This window comes from Amphiura filiformis, chromosome 3 (assembly GCF_039555335.1).
Source record: "Amphiura filiformis chromosome 3, Afil_fr2py, whole genome shotgun sequence".
In the NCBI taxonomy this organism is placed as follows: domain Eukaryota; kingdom Metazoa; phylum Echinodermata; class Ophiuroidea; order Amphilepidida; family Amphiuridae; genus Amphiura; species Amphiura filiformis.
In genome coordinates this window covers 41,862,636-41,879,812 of record NC_092630.1, presented here as the reverse complement: position 1 = coordinate 41,879,812, position 17,177 = coordinate 41,862,636, and the positions used below count along the sequence as shown (strand labels likewise).

The 17,177-nt window shown below is 37.0% G+C and overlaps 1 protein-coding gene across 1 annotated transcript in view; it reads right to left on the bottom strand.

Moving 5' to 3' along the window:
* Positions 1–17,177, bottom strand: part of LOC140147267 (sulfate transporter-like) — a 28,839-nt gene that overhangs the window by 10,953 nt on the left and 709 nt on the right. The window contains exons 2-7 of the mRNA XM_072169045.1: positions 12,349–12,459; positions 4,906–5,120; positions 4,496–4,660; positions 2,889–3,041; positions 1,732–1,814; positions 1,223–1,370 (exon numbers count right to left, since the gene is read on the bottom strand). Of these exons, the coding sequence (XP_072025146.1) occupies positions 1,223–1,370; positions 1,732–1,814; positions 2,889–3,041; positions 4,496–4,660; positions 4,906–5,120; positions 12,349–12,459 (875 nt within the window). The remainder of the gene's footprint in view (positions 1–1,222; positions 1,371–1,731; positions 1,815–2,888; positions 3,042–4,495; positions 4,661–4,905; positions 5,121–12,348; positions 12,460–17,177) is intronic.

Here is a 17,177-nt window from a genome sequence, read left to right as displayed (position 1 = left end):
TAGCCAGTAGGCCTACGTAAGGAAAAGGCATGATTTGAAAATCACCCCAATCATTTTTAATGCTATTTGAATAGCGGGACCAATCATGATTGATATTGATAACTGATTATTGATAATCGATTATTGATTATCGATTATTGATTATCGATTATCGATTGTTGATTGACACCTCCATACAAATAGACAGTACGTAAGGAAAAAGCCTGATTTGAAAATCACCCCCCACCTCCTCCACATCATTTTTAATGCTATTTGAATAGTAGACATAATCTTGATTGATATTGATTATATTGACTGAATATTGATTATCGATTATCAATCGATCCATCATCGATAACAGATAAACACTGGTTGCCAAAATGCAAACAAGATCATGCTGACCGGCATAGCCATCTTCTTCCATTCCTGTCGCCGCCGCATTACTGGTCGAATACGATACGATTTCAGTCTTAGGCGCCTTAACACTGCTACCCAATAGGCCCGGGGTTTGAACTTAGTCTCCGGTCGAGGCAGGTAGTTGAATTTGACAGGCGATCATGCAAGGAGACTTATAGACTTGAAACAGCCACTGTCATTGATTGGTTAGGCTTAGTTTAGGGTTAGGATGAGGGTTAGAGTTAGGGTTAGGATTAGGGTTATGAATAGGCTTATGGTTAGCTTACACAAAATAATTACTTGAAGGTTGTACACCGCCCCCCCAAAAAAAAGTAACTTGTTGAATCAAAAGCTAGAGGGCTGCAGACAGGTTCAAAGACCTATGAGAGCGCTATCAGAAAACCGTCTATTTATTATTAACCGAAATCCTATCGTGTTCGACCAGTAATGTCTCTCTCTCTCTCTCTCTGTCTTTCTTTCTCTTTCTTCTTTCTTTCTGTCTATCTGTCTGTCTTCTTTGTTTTTGTATGTATGTCTGTCTGTCTCTCTGTGTGTTTGTCTGTCTTTCCTTCCTACTTTCTTTTTCTTTTCTCTCTCTTTTCTTTCTTTCGTTCATTCATTCATTTGTTTCTTTTCTTTTCTTCTTTCTTTCTTTCTTTCTTTCTTTCTTTCTTTCTTTCTTTCTTTCTTTCTGTCTGTCTTTTTTTCTCTTTCTTCTTTCTTTCTTTCTGTCTGTCAGGTGTCTGGGTGGATGTCTGTCTGCCTGTCTTCTTTCTTTCTTTTTGTATGTGTGTCAGGGTGTGTGTGGGTGTGTATGTCTGTCTATCTGTCTTACTTTCTTTCTTACCTGATTTGAGTGGATTTCATAGTTATTTTTGGAAGCAAATATTTTGGCTAAAGACACCGAGACAGCAAATCCAACTATACTGATGGCAAACGCATCTCCTATCAAACTACCAAAGTATTTCATAGCAGGGACTTCTGGTCTGGGAAAACTGAAAAATAAATATGTGAACAGGCATAATTGTGAAAAAATTGTTTCTCTCTCAAAAATACACATAATATTACACAGATTTACAATAAGCTCAAAATATGACCGTATCTTTATCATGAAAAATCAGTTCTGTGAGGATTTTTTAATAGTTCCCTGCTTAGGCCGCTTGGCATATTTCCTTAGTACTAAGGCAGTTTTTTATGATATTTTTTTTATAATATTTGTTACCAGATCATGTAAATACATGCCACCAATCACTGTCTAAAATATCATCAGATTAATGTGTCACATTTAAGCATGATGGCATAGCCTTTGTACATTTCTGGTTTTGCATCATATGTATGCCTATTTCCTATACCTACCCATGTGGAATATGGCCTACTGGATCTATGCCATATTTGTCTGGAAGTTTGCCATAATATGACGACAGGGTTGCTATGACAACCTACAAGAAGGGAATGTGTAATAAGTTATTTTAGAATAAAAAGGTGAAAAATAATAGAAGATAGCAAACGTCACAGGTAGATTTATTATTGTTCAAATTTAATTTCTTTCACAAAAAATGAAATGTTAGTTACATGTAGATTTGCCATCAGGTTTTCATTCCATTGTAACCTGAAATAATGAGGTAAAATTAAAATGAAAGAAAGAAAAAACACTAACAATCTGAATGTTAACCTTTAATCATGGAGCTCTATGGCCGAGACTTGTGTTACAATTCCAATAATAATACACAATACTCTGTTTCCTACACACACAACAATTTGGCTAATTCTAATTTGGTGTACATTTGCACATTTGTAAACATAAATGGGTCAAAGATCCTTTTCATCTGCAGCCCTAAATCTATCTTTGGAATAGATTGCCTTAACATATTAAACTTTGTACCAACTATTGTTATCACTTTTTAATGTGTCTAAAGGTTTTTATTTTTTTACCATTTATGCCTAGTCTAGAGATCAATTTTCTACTGACTGGCATTTTTAGCCTGTCTCTTTATCTTTCTCCTCCAGTATGCTTTGACAAACATTCTTTTCATGTTCTTGCTAGTTGCTCCTCCTGATGTTTTGGCAGATATTATGATAGAAATTACTTCTCCCATTTTTCAATCTATTTATGCTTCATCCATGCAATGTAATATGTTTTGGGTTGTTTTGCATTGTAAATTTTGTGTCATAGCCAGGCCTGTACGCAGGATTTTTTTTTTTTTTGGTGCTGATTTTGAAAAATTGGACTTTTTTTCAAGGGGGGTGATTTTGTGAAAAGTGGACTTTCTTCCCAAAATTTGAACCTTTTTTTTTTTCTTTCTACGCTTGCAAATTCTTAAAATTTTCGGACTTTTTGTATACTTTTGCAAATTTGGGGGGTGCAACCACTCACCCCCCCCCCTGCGTAAGGGCCTGGTCATAGCGCCATGAGTATCTTCTAGTTTTAACTAATTACAACATCATGACCAACACTTGAATTAGCTAATTCTTTAATTTTGAGTTGTAATTTCATACATCAACTAAATACTTACTACTATCAGCTCTGTTGGTATAGGGAACTTGATTTTATCTTTCCATTTCGTAGAAATGATCTTACAAGTTACGAGAGCTGCCATTGCAATTATAGCAATGATAAACTCTGCTGCATTGGTGTCAGGTAAATGCTTGAAGATGTCTATCCAAGTCTATGTTAACAAAAAAGTAAAATGAACATAAAATTGGTATATACACTGCTAAACTCAGTTAATATATGCCGTATACTTCAAATGTTCCAAATTGGCTCACATGCCAATCAGTGGTGAAGCCAGCACTAAGTTCAGAGGATGGGCAAGGGGGGCCAAGGCAACTTCCAAGGGGGGCAAACTTGGACGAATATGGTCAGGGCCGTTCCTAGGGATTTTGACGCCCCAGGCAAAACCTCTCCCTGCCGCCCCACCAAAGCATACCAAAAAAGTGTTAAGGGGGGTTACCCCCTTGAAAACTCCCAGGGCTAAGGATACATAATGATGCCCCCACCCCAATTCTTGAAATAATTGCACGCGGAGCAAGCAAATGTGTGCACAAATAGGGCTTACCACTAATTAATTTTGGTTATAATGAAATTGAATCTCGGTCTAAAATTGATATTTCAAATTTGTGCGAAATGTGGACTTTCATGTGGACTTTCATCACCTGGAGGGGCACTGCAGAATTGATACTGAATTGGTCAATTCGGCGCCCCCTAAGGGTGGTGCACGTTTTTCCGCACTGTTTTCTGTTTCTCTTTTCGCCCCTTTTTATTTTTCCTCCCATTTTTTTTTTTTTATCCGCCCTCATTTTTTCGTCCCTTATCTTTCTCCATTCCCGCTTTTTTTTCCGCCATTTTTGCGCCCTCACGTTTGCCACCCTAGGCGACCGCCTTGCCTGGCCTAATGGTCGGAACGGCCCTGAATATGGTCAAAAATGATACTGGGCCTGCAAAATTGCAATGTTGTTTCACTGACCTGCTCCCAGAATGGGTTATTTTGGTCTAAAATGTGACTAGATCTGGTACAATCAGGTTATAGTTAGCAATAATGAAACTGTGATATAGACAAAAATTGAGGAGAAAAACAATAAATCAGATAAGAAAATTGACATATAAAAGGTTAATAACTTTACAACCAAGTATTCAAGAGAGCTGGGGATTCAACATCAGTAAGTGTAGGTACTGAGCAATTTAGCAACTCAAATTGTAATGTTTCTGGTTAATTTTGTCCCAGTATTTCGAGCCAACATGCAACATTGAGTGATTGACCTTATATGGATTGTTTGGTTAATAGCCCAATCAATCGGTAAGTTGGCATATCTAAATGTTTACTTTGACTTAATTTATCATATTTGGACATAAATAATAAGACAATGACCTAGTGACAACAATCTACAACATATTACTACTTGCTAGTATATTAGCTAGCAACATGTCCACCCATCATTTTGGACAGGCAGTTTGCTCCTGGGACAGGCAAAATTAATGTGACATAATGCTAAATTCTGTTAACTTGAAAACAAGGGGCAGAGGTCTGGTTTATGTTTTCAGGGTGGCAAATTTTGGACAGGCAGTTTTCATGGTTTTGGTGAAAATGATGGGTACTAATAAGACTCTGCTTATGATACTTACATATATGATAGCAAAGTAGCCATGATGTGCTGGTATATCAAGCCCAAAGAAGTATTTCACTTGACTTGTGATGACATGGCAGGCTGCACCACAGGTGAAAGCACGAATCAAACAGTCAGACAAGTAAATTGTCACAAACCCTAGATGAAAAGCACCCATCAGCATCTAAAAAAATATATGAACGTGTCAACGTGTGTACACATGAGCTGACATTCACAGGACATGTTTAGCCATTTAATATAAAAACTTAAATTTAGTAGTGCAATTAAAGTACTTCAGGCTTATCTTACCCGTGGTATTTTAGTACACCTCTGGACATTATAACATGCAAAAAGTAGAAATTCAAGACAAATTGAGGGCGTTGGCCTCGCTGTGGAGCAAATCACACATTATGGCTTTAACTATCTCACCTGAAAAATGCCAACTAGAAGACATAACGCAGTGTGAATTTTGATTTTCTCAGCTTCTAGATATTGGCTGGTAGGTACTACATCTACATTAGAATCATTCCATTCTAATGTACTTGATATCTCCGTTGTCATTGGTTGATCTGTTGGCAATTTGATTGTTTTTAATATCTCTTGGACTGCGTTGCTACACATGATGCTTACAACAGCAAAGGTGCCTGGAAAAAGTGTCACAAAATATGGACCCCAATGTCATGCTCGCAAAATTTAATCAATTAGAAAAGATCAGTACTGTACAGGTGCCACAAACACCCGTGCATACCCCACACCACCCACACATCCCACCCCATGACACACCCCACCCACTGCTGCCTGTAAGCGCCTAGCCTCCAAACGAGGATTTTTCAAAGTAAGAAAGCACTGTACTATCCAATTGAGGACACACATTACTGCAGTGAATCGACATACCGTGGACATACACATACACACTATGAGATGGTACTATCGTAAGGGGTACATGTACACCTCCTATACCGCCAAGCGAGGACATGCTCTAAATAGGCATTTTTACATCATTTCCGTCAACCTGCACCTATCGGCAGACCGTGGACAGACCATGTTTAGGTGTGTGTCCATGGTTGGAGGTGTTTTACCACAAATATGTCCTCGTTTGGCGGCGAACATGTGCATCAATATCGGGGGACAGGGGACATGTCCCCTTCACATTTCGGCAAAATTACCAATTTTTTGTTCTTTTCAGCAACTTTTTAACAATTTTCGCCGGTTGTCCCCCCCCCCCACATTTCAAGCCGGAATTGGCAGTAATGGCGGCGAACACATACTCACACACACTTACAGCCCCATCATTTTGTAAAAACTTTTAAGACATCCAAAGAACATCTCAGATTATCATTATTATTATTATGTTAAGTTCTTTCCTGATGAAAGACCACACCTTGGTGCAGAATCTACTAAAATGAAACTATAACAGCTGTTATGTATAGGATAATGGCCAAGGATTAGAACGTGAGTGGGTAAGAATGGCTGAGCCGCGAGCGGCGGCCATTCTTACCCACTCACGCTCTAATCCGCGCCATTAACCGACTTAAGGGATGGGTTTATATGTGTGTAAATGGAGGAGAAATGGGAGGATTTTGGCATGTTTGCTGTGATTGTTTGCCTAGCAATATTGATCACAAGTACACAATTGATGGTGCATATCAAGGACCAAACTCTATAGTTTTATATTTGAGCACGATCACTTCTGTAAGGTCATGGGAAATTATGTAAATCGGCTTTTATATTTGATGTTGCATATCGGCTCACGCACTATTTTTTTGTACCCAGTATTTCACAAAGTCCCTGTACTCTGATGACCATATGACTTTTTGCTGGTATGTTGAGCACTTTAAACAATTAATTATAGTACTTACCTCCTACTTTAGGAACATGTGTATGCCTTAATGTATGTCGACCATGTCAACAACCCAGTGTAGTTTTACATGGTTGGAAAAGTCTATTTCCTTTCGCTATTTTGCCAATCATAATTCATAAATTGTCCAACTTTTTTGACAAAAAAGAGTTTTGCAACTATTCCGCCAGCAAGGAAACACAAATTTATGTGTATCCAGTGCGTCCTTTACGCTCTAAATAGTTCAGTTTATTGTCAAGTTGTGCCTCTATACGCCATATTTACGGAATTGATGATACGAGCTGATACGGAATTTTTGAACCCAAATTTCTTGAAATATACATTACCTTTTTAACTTCTCGCCACGAAATTGGATTCATAAGAAGGTCAAATACAAGCCTTCCATTATGGCTGGTATCATCATCTCGATTGGTGTCTTGTGTTAGTATTATTCCATATTTTGCTGGTAGAAGTTCAATGAAACCCTCCATAATTCACGACTACTGTCACTTGTGTTATAAACTCGATGTGTTTACTATAATGTCGCTCGGTTCCGCGACTAATCGCAGCGACCGGTCTATCATTAGCTATTCTATACACGTTTCAATAGCCTTATTGTGATGTGTGGGAGTTTTAAAAGCCGAGCCATGAACAAAATATAATGCGAGCACCCGGGGGGCATCAACTTTAGAGGTGACGGTATGTGCCTGTCAATATATGCCCCTCTTTTGAAGCCGACTATACCCGATGACCAGGCACCTTCAGTTTTCAAAATATTATACCCAATGACCCCTTTTTCATTTTGATTGTACATAATGACCCTTTTTTTTATAAAAAACCCCCAACGTTTGTACTGATATGCGCCTACTTCTTATGACGCTTGTAGGCACATATACCCATCAATTCTAAAGTTGAGTGCCCAGGCGGCGATACTGCGGGCCAATGAACAATGAGATAGTAGCTTTTCTGATATAGCTTTGAGGAACTGTTGAAGTATAAATCAGCCAACGAGTAGGTGTGTCCAAATTGCACATCTTGAATTGAGACCAAGACATGCTGTTATTTCAATTGTTCCGGTTGGTTTATTACCTACCATTGCCTACGAGATGCAGTTCTAAGGTGACAGAGGGACAGGTCTGCAATTCGATTCCACAACCATTCATACCTTTCATCTGTTTTATTGTATTATCGTGGCGAATTGCTCCGTGGTACCTTACGGGTACCTGAATTTTATTTGAATGAAGATGACTCTGTCATGCTCGACGTCATATTGCATAATTTCTATACAGTATATGCAATAAACCAACCAGAACAGTATAACAATTGAAATAATAGGCAGTTCTAAGATAGGTTAAGAAGAATATAACGTCACAATTCTGTATTATTATTCAAGGTTGTAACGTGTGTCTATGCTGTCATGTAGGCCTTCCTGGCAACAGACGCGCCCCAGGTACAAACAGATGAAATTTGTAGAAAAGCGTGATTATGACAAAAACATTAAAAAATGATACTTTGAGGTATTGTTTTTTTAATTTTTGTATGGCAGATCATACATACACATGTGCTGAGGTCAAAAAGGTAAAAATTTTGTTTTTGACCCCTTTGACTCACCTGTCATTCCAAACAACCCCTTAATACACACCTATGACGTCGCGCTATTGTTTTACCGCTCCATTATTTTTCACGAATGGAGTGTTATTGAAATAGGTTGCTCTTTACAAATTGATCAATTACTCATTGATGCCGACAATACACTAATATAATGATCGTATTAAATTTTAGGTGCGAAAGTGCAAAAATAGTCCGACTCAGCTTTATGTAAAATTTCTATAGAAATACCCATCATATCACGATCCAGGTGTTTAGTTCAAATCATCCGTATAACCACCTTCTTGAATTATAAAGATTTAAAATGTTTGTTACACAAATTGAATAAACGTAGATTCGTAAAATCATTAAAGTGATTAGACCATCAATAGTTCTTTATGCCCACTTCTAATGTATTAACTGTTGAAGTAGTTGCGTCATGTTATGCGTTTAGGTCTCTATTTTGCATAATAAGGAAAATTGGCAAAAAGGTCATATAGCATGTATAGGCTCATATGAAATGGTCATTACAGTTGTCAACCTCAAGAAAACTACACCTATCGCTATACCTGAGCAATGATACTCTTCTCTGTGAATCGAGTTTACGATTTTGGAACAACCATGCAATTATGGACACTATTGTTTATCTTGGATAATTTTGTGATGGAATCATTCCGAGGATATATATCGTTGATTCGCAGCAGAAGGACCAAAATCAGGTACGAAAAGGTACGAAAATTTTAAATGTTCTACAACACATTTTACCTAGGCCTATTATTGTCCTTGAACTTTGTCGGCAAAAAACAAAACAAACTTCGCCGCCGACGCTGAAATAAAAGCCACCTCAACTTCCAGTCCCCTTCCGAAATCAAATGGAGCGTCCCTAACATTGTAATATTTAATTACCGTAAAATGGGGTAACTTCGCAAGCGGGTAACTTTGGTCGTTCAAATATATTTTTAAATGGTCATATTTCCGCACAGCAATATTGTTTTTAGTCATATTTGGTCTCAATTTGTTAAGAAATATATTTGGAAGAAGTCGCTCATGTCCAATTTCTTTGAAAGTTACTGAAAATATTGGCATTTTGACCAAAATGAGCATTTTTTACATTTTTTTCAGACAAAATAAAATCGATATTTGTGAGCAAGGATGCGTGCTTGCTTAATTTTGCATGGGGATAAATGTCACAAAAAACAAAACCTTGCCCATATACAGCGAAGATCAATTTTTTTCATTTTCTTTTCTTCATGGAATGTAATACTCTGACCAAATTTGCCCCAAATGCGGGGTAACTTTGGTCAGGCTATTTTCAACCCCTAGGGCACCCTTTCAAAATTATTCAAAAATCTTTTTCAACTTCAAGGTGTAGAAGGGAACCCTAACGTCATAAAAAAGAGATAATTAGAAATATATTTGGTTTTGTTTGGAAGCAGTGGTTTAAAAACTCTGAAAAGTGCCCAAAGTTACCCGTTTTACGGTATCGGATAGGCCTACTGATCGATGTAAGTAAATATTCAAGCATGCCAAAATACCATCAGATGAAACATCAGATATACTAATGACAAATAAAAATTATACAGAAAATAGACCTACTGTGGCTTTTATCATTATTAAACATGCCCAAGAGAACGATTTGAAAATAAACAGATTCATAGGCCTAAATACATTGATACAGAATGTGTATTATGTATATGTAGCAATGTTGCCCAAAATATGACAAATTATATGTAAGAACTAAGCCACTGAAAACGTATAAAAATAAAAAAAAAAAAAAAAAATGTTATAAAAAACAGTAAGCGTGAAAGAAAGGTCCAAATAAATAAAAGTAAAGGCCTACGAAGTAAAGCCTAAGTGAGGGTAAAACACATCTTGCATAATAAGTACAACGTACTTAGCCAACAATTTAACCTGCCCGTTTTGATCTTGACTTACTTTTCACAGATTGCATTGTAAGGGCTCGGATAGCGACGCTTTTACGTATTTTGTTTGTGGCACCTAAGAGCAAATCAGACACATCCTTCTGATATCAAATAATTTAGATTTTTATTAAATTCGCGATACAATACACATTTTAAGGCAAATTATTAAAATTGATATTTTTGAAATTTAACAGTCCTCAAAGTAAATTGTATAAATCTAACGATATGCAGTAAATAGTAGGAAGTTGGGTTGAACAGCCGTCAATCATATGTAAATTGTGACCTTCATTATTAAAGATATAGATTTTTCCTCAAAACACTAAAAATGTAGGTCTTTTTGGAAACAAATGTTTAAGTTCTATATGAAAGGTCAAATTTTCAATTGAGTCGGCTTTTCATCCCAGCTACATAGCCCTATAGTTTAATTACATATCATTAGATTTATAAAGTTTACTTCGAGGACTGTTACATTTGGAAAAATATAAAAATATGAAATTTTAATAATTTGTATTATATCGCTAATTTCACAAAATCAAAATTATTATTATTATTAGATAGGCCCCCCTATCTAAACAATGCTCGTATTCAGCATGCAATTCGATATGTCTGATGTGCTCTCAGGTCCCATGACAATACTGTGCAAATGTTGCTATCCGCTTCCTCAATTTATTGTATTAATGAAAATCATTTTCTTCTTGTTTTTCGTATCATTGTTTTGCATGAATGAAGTGATGATAATAATACCGCACTTTTCGCAAATACTTGCTTTTCAAAAGTGCAATTGATATTAACACTACATTCAGTAAATGCCAGTACTTTTTCCCTGAAAAGTATTTGCTTTTCAGAGAAAAGAGAAAGGCATTTACTTAATGGCGTGTTATTGTGATCATCGCTCCATTCGTGGAAAATAATGGAGCGCTAAAACAATAGCGCGACGTCATAGGTGTGTATTAAATGAACAGAGAGCTAGATACATAATAACGAAAACAGGAACATCAATCTTTTTATTGCAAGTGATAAATTTTAACTATTCAAATTGGTCTATATAGATAGTATATGCAAATTATATTAAGCATTGAATGAAAGAGTATGCATAAATTAATGAGCTGTATCAAAACTACAATGTGAATTAAAACAAATTATGCTTAGTTTGTAACAGCTGGTGCACAATGCATTGTTGTTGTACAATCAAATTTTGTTGAATATACCTTGAAATTGCTCTTACTTAGCTAAAATATAGTTTAGAATCCGGACATTCGAATTCTAATACCGCATTTAGTATCGAAGTTCCTCACATTTTTGAGAATCAGCCTGTGCAAATTAGGTAATTACATGCAGGCATAACTTCACACTGCTCACAGTCAAACATACATTTTAATGCAGGAATCGTCAAATTATACTGCACTTTGACAGGTGTCAAAATAATAGAAATTCCCAACAAATTTATTCTTAGTTATTTGAACATTTTAAAGAAACTGTAACCTGTTTTTTTAATTTTTCTTGCTTATGTTTTTAAGGGAGTGTTGTAGAGGGCAGTGGTAAAAATTGTCATCAGGTAAAATTGTAGTTGTAATTCAGTAAACCGATAGATGAATCCAACAACCCAAGTGATGATCAGAATCCATGCGGCCATTATTGGGTCCCCACCACACCAAACTGGTGTTGTGACTGCCCAATTGGGTGGATCAACTTGAAGCCGCCTAAAAATTGATGTTATATATAGAGGCCCTGCAGGCTTTTATAGATTGGCTCCAAACGAAGGATTTGAACCAGTGTCCTTCAATTGGTCCTGTCCAGTATTTCTTTATATGTAGATGAGATTTACAGTATGATATGTCATATCATGGTCAATGGTCATATGCACAACCTCTATTGTATTGTGTTGTAAACTTTAATCATTCTTTTGTCTACATGTAACATGGGTGATGGAATGCTGTTTAAAATCCATGCCAAGGCCGCATCATTTCTCATTTCAAGTGGGATGGACCTGATGGGGACTCAGCTATGGCTGCCACAGTGAGGTGTAGGAATATGTGAAATTGGATTTGTCTATACCTGTTGATACCCATTAGTCAGGGCCTCAAAATGTGATCAGGCAGTTGTATACAGGGCCTTTTTTACCATTGGGTCAGATGGGCCCGGGCCCAGGGCCCCCTAATTTTTGGTATGTTCCTTTTTAACACCAAAACACCATGTTTTGGACCAAAATATGGTAAAATTGCAAAATTTGAATCAATATATGCTCATCTACCTCTAAATTGTAATAGGCTCCAATTTGTAGACCAAAACTTGGTCACTTGAGTGCATAATACCTTCCTCACAGTGAGCTTAGGGGCCTCCAAATTTTGGTGTGGCCCAGGGCCCCAAAAAAGGAAAATCTGGCCCTGGTTGCATACTAGGTACAGGATGACAATTGCACCATAAAAGCTGCCATTTGCACCCTGCCCCTCCATCCATTTATAGAGCGGATTCTTTCTAACCTTTTCATCTCTTTACAATGGAAATTAAAGTGATACGTAAACTTACCAACAGATATATGTCTTGAAGTTCCCATTAGGAAATATATAAGCACTGGAAAGAAGGATACATATAGACCATACACAGGTGCCAGAGATGCCAACAGGGAAAATGCCATACCTGAAAACAAAATTAGAAAATTATTCTTTGTCAGAATTATTTAGTAAATTAACCATTAACCCCAGAGACACTACTGTCTTTCTTATAGAGCCCCTGATTGGTTCATTACATGATATAATCATTTGAGTAACCAATCAAATATAGCATTTATATCTCCAATTTTTAGCCTAATCCCCTTCAGGCGTTCTTACCATATCTACGAGTGGCTCAATATGATATAACTCTCTTTGTAATCAATCAATCAAAATAGTTCTTATAGCTAGTGATGGTGCTCATGTGTTAATGATTTCATACCTGTAGCAAATTTAATCAGCCCCAAATATTCTTTTCAAGTTCATAGTGATATGTGGCCCATTCCATGTCAACTCCAGGGATGTGCACCGCAGCACCTCTTCAATTTTTTTCTTTTTTCTGTGTGGTGGTAGATATTGATGAGAAAGTAAAATCCTGAAAATTTGAGCTTCATACTCCATTTCGCTTTTCCGTGGCATCAATTTGAAATTTAGGGGGTCAGCGTAAAAAATGTGTCGCAACGCGAAATACGATGTTTGGAGGTCCATAAATGTATAAATGGAACCCTTTAAAACTGTGAAAAGTATGTATCCTGGGGTACTTTTTGGTGTAGAATTCAAATCTGCTATCAGAAAACTTGTAACTCCTTTACTTTAAAAGATATAGGGCCCTCAAAATGCAACTTCGTCCAACCAGGACCAACTTTGGGGGGTCAGAACTCCAAAAGTAAAAATAATTTTAGCGCCAATTTTTTTGCCAGTCAGAGCCCTTTGGTAGGACATTACTCTTATCCAATATTGAGCATATTAGAATACATTTAGCTGAGATATTACCCATGGAAAACCACTTTTTTACATTTTGACCCCCTGAAAACCAATGTCAGACAATTTGCCCCACCATCAACTTCAGGTATGTTGAAGATATGTTCTTGGACAACATTTCTGAGAGATATTGGCTTTGGTTCTTGATGGCTTCAACACATTAGTAAGGTTTGCCTTCTCCATAGAGTTGTACATGAAATCATTATACATGCAAAATCAAAAATGTGTACAACTCTATGGAGAAGGCAAGTTTTCTGATAGCAGATTTGAATTCTACACCAAAAAGTACCCCAGGATACATACTTTTCAAAGTTTTAAAGGGTTCCTTTATACATTTATGGACCTCCAACGTCGTCTTTTCGGGCTATGACACACATTTTTACGCTGATCCCCTAAATTTCAAATTGATGCCACGGGAAAACGAAATGGAGTATGAAGCTCAAATTTTCAGGATTTTACTTTCTCATCAATATCTACCACCACACAGAAAAAAAAAAATTGAAGAGGTGCTGCGGTGCACATCCCTGGAGTTGACATGGAATGGGCCATGTGTAATTTTACATTCAACCAAATCAAGCAACTAATTGAATAGAATTATTGTTGTACTGGTAATTAGATCTACTAGCTACTTTATGCTATCATCTGTAGACAACACATGATTGTGCAATGGTAATAAGGTTTACCGTGCTATCTTTAGTATAGACAACACAATTAAATGGTAATTAGGTCTACTATGCTATCTTCAGTAGACAATACATAATTATTATTGTGCTCTGCATAGTAATTAGGTCTACGCTGTCTTCAGTAGACAGCACATAGTTATTACTGTGCTCTGGTAATTAGGTCTACCATGCTATTTTCAGTAGACAGCACATAGTTTATTGATTGTGCTCTGGTAATTAGGTCTACCCTGCTATCTTCAGTAGATAGCACATTATTATTTTGCTCTGGTAATTAGGTCTATGCTGTCTTCAGTAGACAGCACATATCATGCATATTGTGCTCTTGGTAATTAGAGCTACTATGCTTTTTTCAGTAGACAACACAATTATTATTGTGCTCTGCATGTTAATTAGGTCTAGTACAATGTTATATATCTTCAGTAGACAACACAACTACATGGTACTTAGATCTATTATGCTATCTTCAGTAGACAGCACATAATTATTACTGTGCTCTAGTAATTATAGGTCTACTATGCAATCTTCTGTAGACAACACAATTATTATTGTGCTCTGCATGTTAATTAGGTCTAGTACAATGCTATCTTCAGTAGACAACACAACTACATGGTACTTAGATCTACTATGCTATCTTCAGTAGACAGCACATAATTGTTATTGTACTCTAGTAATTATAGTTCTACTATGCTATTTTCAGTAGACAACACAATTATTATTGTGCTCTGCATAACTGAAAATATGTTTCTGTTCGTAGAAACAGTTATGTTTATTTTTTTTCTGTTTACACTAACTTGCAATTTGAATATCAATTTTTTTGACAAAGGCCAGGCCGGAAGTCTCTAAATTCTTTGAAATTCCGTTTTCATATGGCAGCTTTTTTGTTGTGTCTTTAAGTAAACAATACTTAGGTCTAGTACAAGGCTATCTTCAGTAGACAACACACATACATAGTACTTAGATCCACTATGCTATCTTCAGTAGACAGCACATAATTGTTATTGTACTCTAGTAATTATAGTTCTACTATGCTATTTTCAGTAGACAACACAATTATTATTGTGCTCTGCATGTTAATTAGGTCTACTACAATGCTATCTTCAGTAGACAACACAACTACATGGTACTTAGATCGGATGTGCTATCTTCAGAAGACAGTACATAATTATTATTGTGCTCTAGTAATTATAGGTCTATGCAATCTTCAGTAGACAACACAATTATTATTGTGCTCTGCATGTTAATTAGGTCTACTACAATGCTATCTTCAGTAGACAACACAACTACATGGTACTTAGATCTACTATGTTATCTTACTTCAGTAGACAGCACATAATTATTATTGTGCTCTAGTAATTATAGGTCTATGCAATCTTCTGTAGACAACACAATTATTATTGTGCTCTGCATGTTAATTAGGTCTACTACAATGCTATCTTCAGTAGACAACACAACTACATGGTACTTAGATTAGATATGATATCACCAGTAGACAGCACATAATTGTTATTGTGCTCTAGTAATTAGATCTATTATGCTATCTTCAGTAGACAGCACATCATAATACTAATTACAGAATGTCCGTCTGCAGCTTATAGCGTTAGCGTGTGCGACATCGCGTCACATGCGTGCGTATCGCGTCGCTAGCGGTGCGATATCGCGTGCTTTCGCGGTATGCTATCGCTGAGTATCAACTGGGTGTGCGCAGAGTACCGCGATCGCGCATCGGAAAGCATTACAGTGTGACTAACAGGTGCATCTCATCGGACCAATAGGCCAATTAACATAAAAATCATCAGTTATGGTAAGGCCTATATAACCTGTTTGCGTTCACATTTCTCCCGATTGAATTGATGGCCTACATCCCGGGCCTACATCCAGACACTACTAGAATTTCGGGGTATTTTTGGGTCCTCCAATGTGGTAGCAGGACAGGGCTAGGAAGAGGCCAACGATGGGTTTTCAGATTATGGGTACCGAAGTAAGCGTCACAGCTACAAAACAGAGTTGATTAAGTTGTGTCTTAATCATTGAGAGAGGTATATCGTAGTATTTTGAAAGGTCAGGACAAGTATTATGGGTAACGGGTGTTGGGTAATTAGAGATAGGCCTATCACGAGAACCGCCCAACCCAAGAACCGCGAAATCTAGTAAAATATATTGTTGTGCTCTGGTATGGTAATTATAGGTCTACCATGCTACCAGCACATATTTGTGCTCTAATTATTTGGCTTCAAATCAATTTGTTGCCTCCAATTATACTAAAAATAAATCAATTAAATGCAAAACATCCAAAATTATACTTGGTTTAGAATTACCAGATTATCATGATCTCACACCACTAAATAGGAAATATGGCAAGGCCCTTTCTGGCAATTTTGTTTCATTTCTAAGGCAAAAAGACAGAGCTCCATGGAACTTGTTCTCCAGTGGCGTAGCCAACACGATTTTAGAGGGTGGGCAAAAGGGGTGCAAGTCAACTTGGGGGGGGGGGGGAGGGGCTAAAAAGTACAAAAAAGGCCTAAAATCTTAAATATCAGGGCAGCCAGCATCCAACAGGAGGAAGGCAAGACTTCTCACAGGGGGAGGGGCAGCTTGCTCCCTTTGCCCCTGGCTATGCCACTGTTCAACATTACAAAGAGCAGAATGATTTGGGCTGAAATTTTGGACCTGTCTTATTTTCTAGTATTCATCATACAAGTATATCACAGATGAGGGATATTGGGCAATATATATTAAATGATTTTAAGGGATCCCTTTTCTTCTTCTGCTGTCAAGAATCAAGATAAACTTAATTCAATAAATCACATAGTGACCAGCTCCAACAAAACCTGGAACAAGTCGCCAGACATGAAAAATGCGACTTGTTCCTGGTTTTGTCAGAGCTGGTCACATACCAAAATATTTCAAATAACTTAAAGCCATATTATAACATTTGCTGAGGAGAACGCCTCAAAATATTTTTTAAATTCTGGTTTTACACGATTGTAATGTACTTTAGTCAATAAAGATACTCTGCAAAAATCAAGACTTTAGGTGCTGTAGTTTTGTCAAAATCCGAGATTTTGAATAAAACGATGGAACCGGCGTTATACGATGGAAATATTAGTCGAACACGTATGCACAGTACGTACATGGGATACACATACACACACACACCCCCGAGGATCGTACCGTATTACAACCGCGGGAGTAATATGCATGG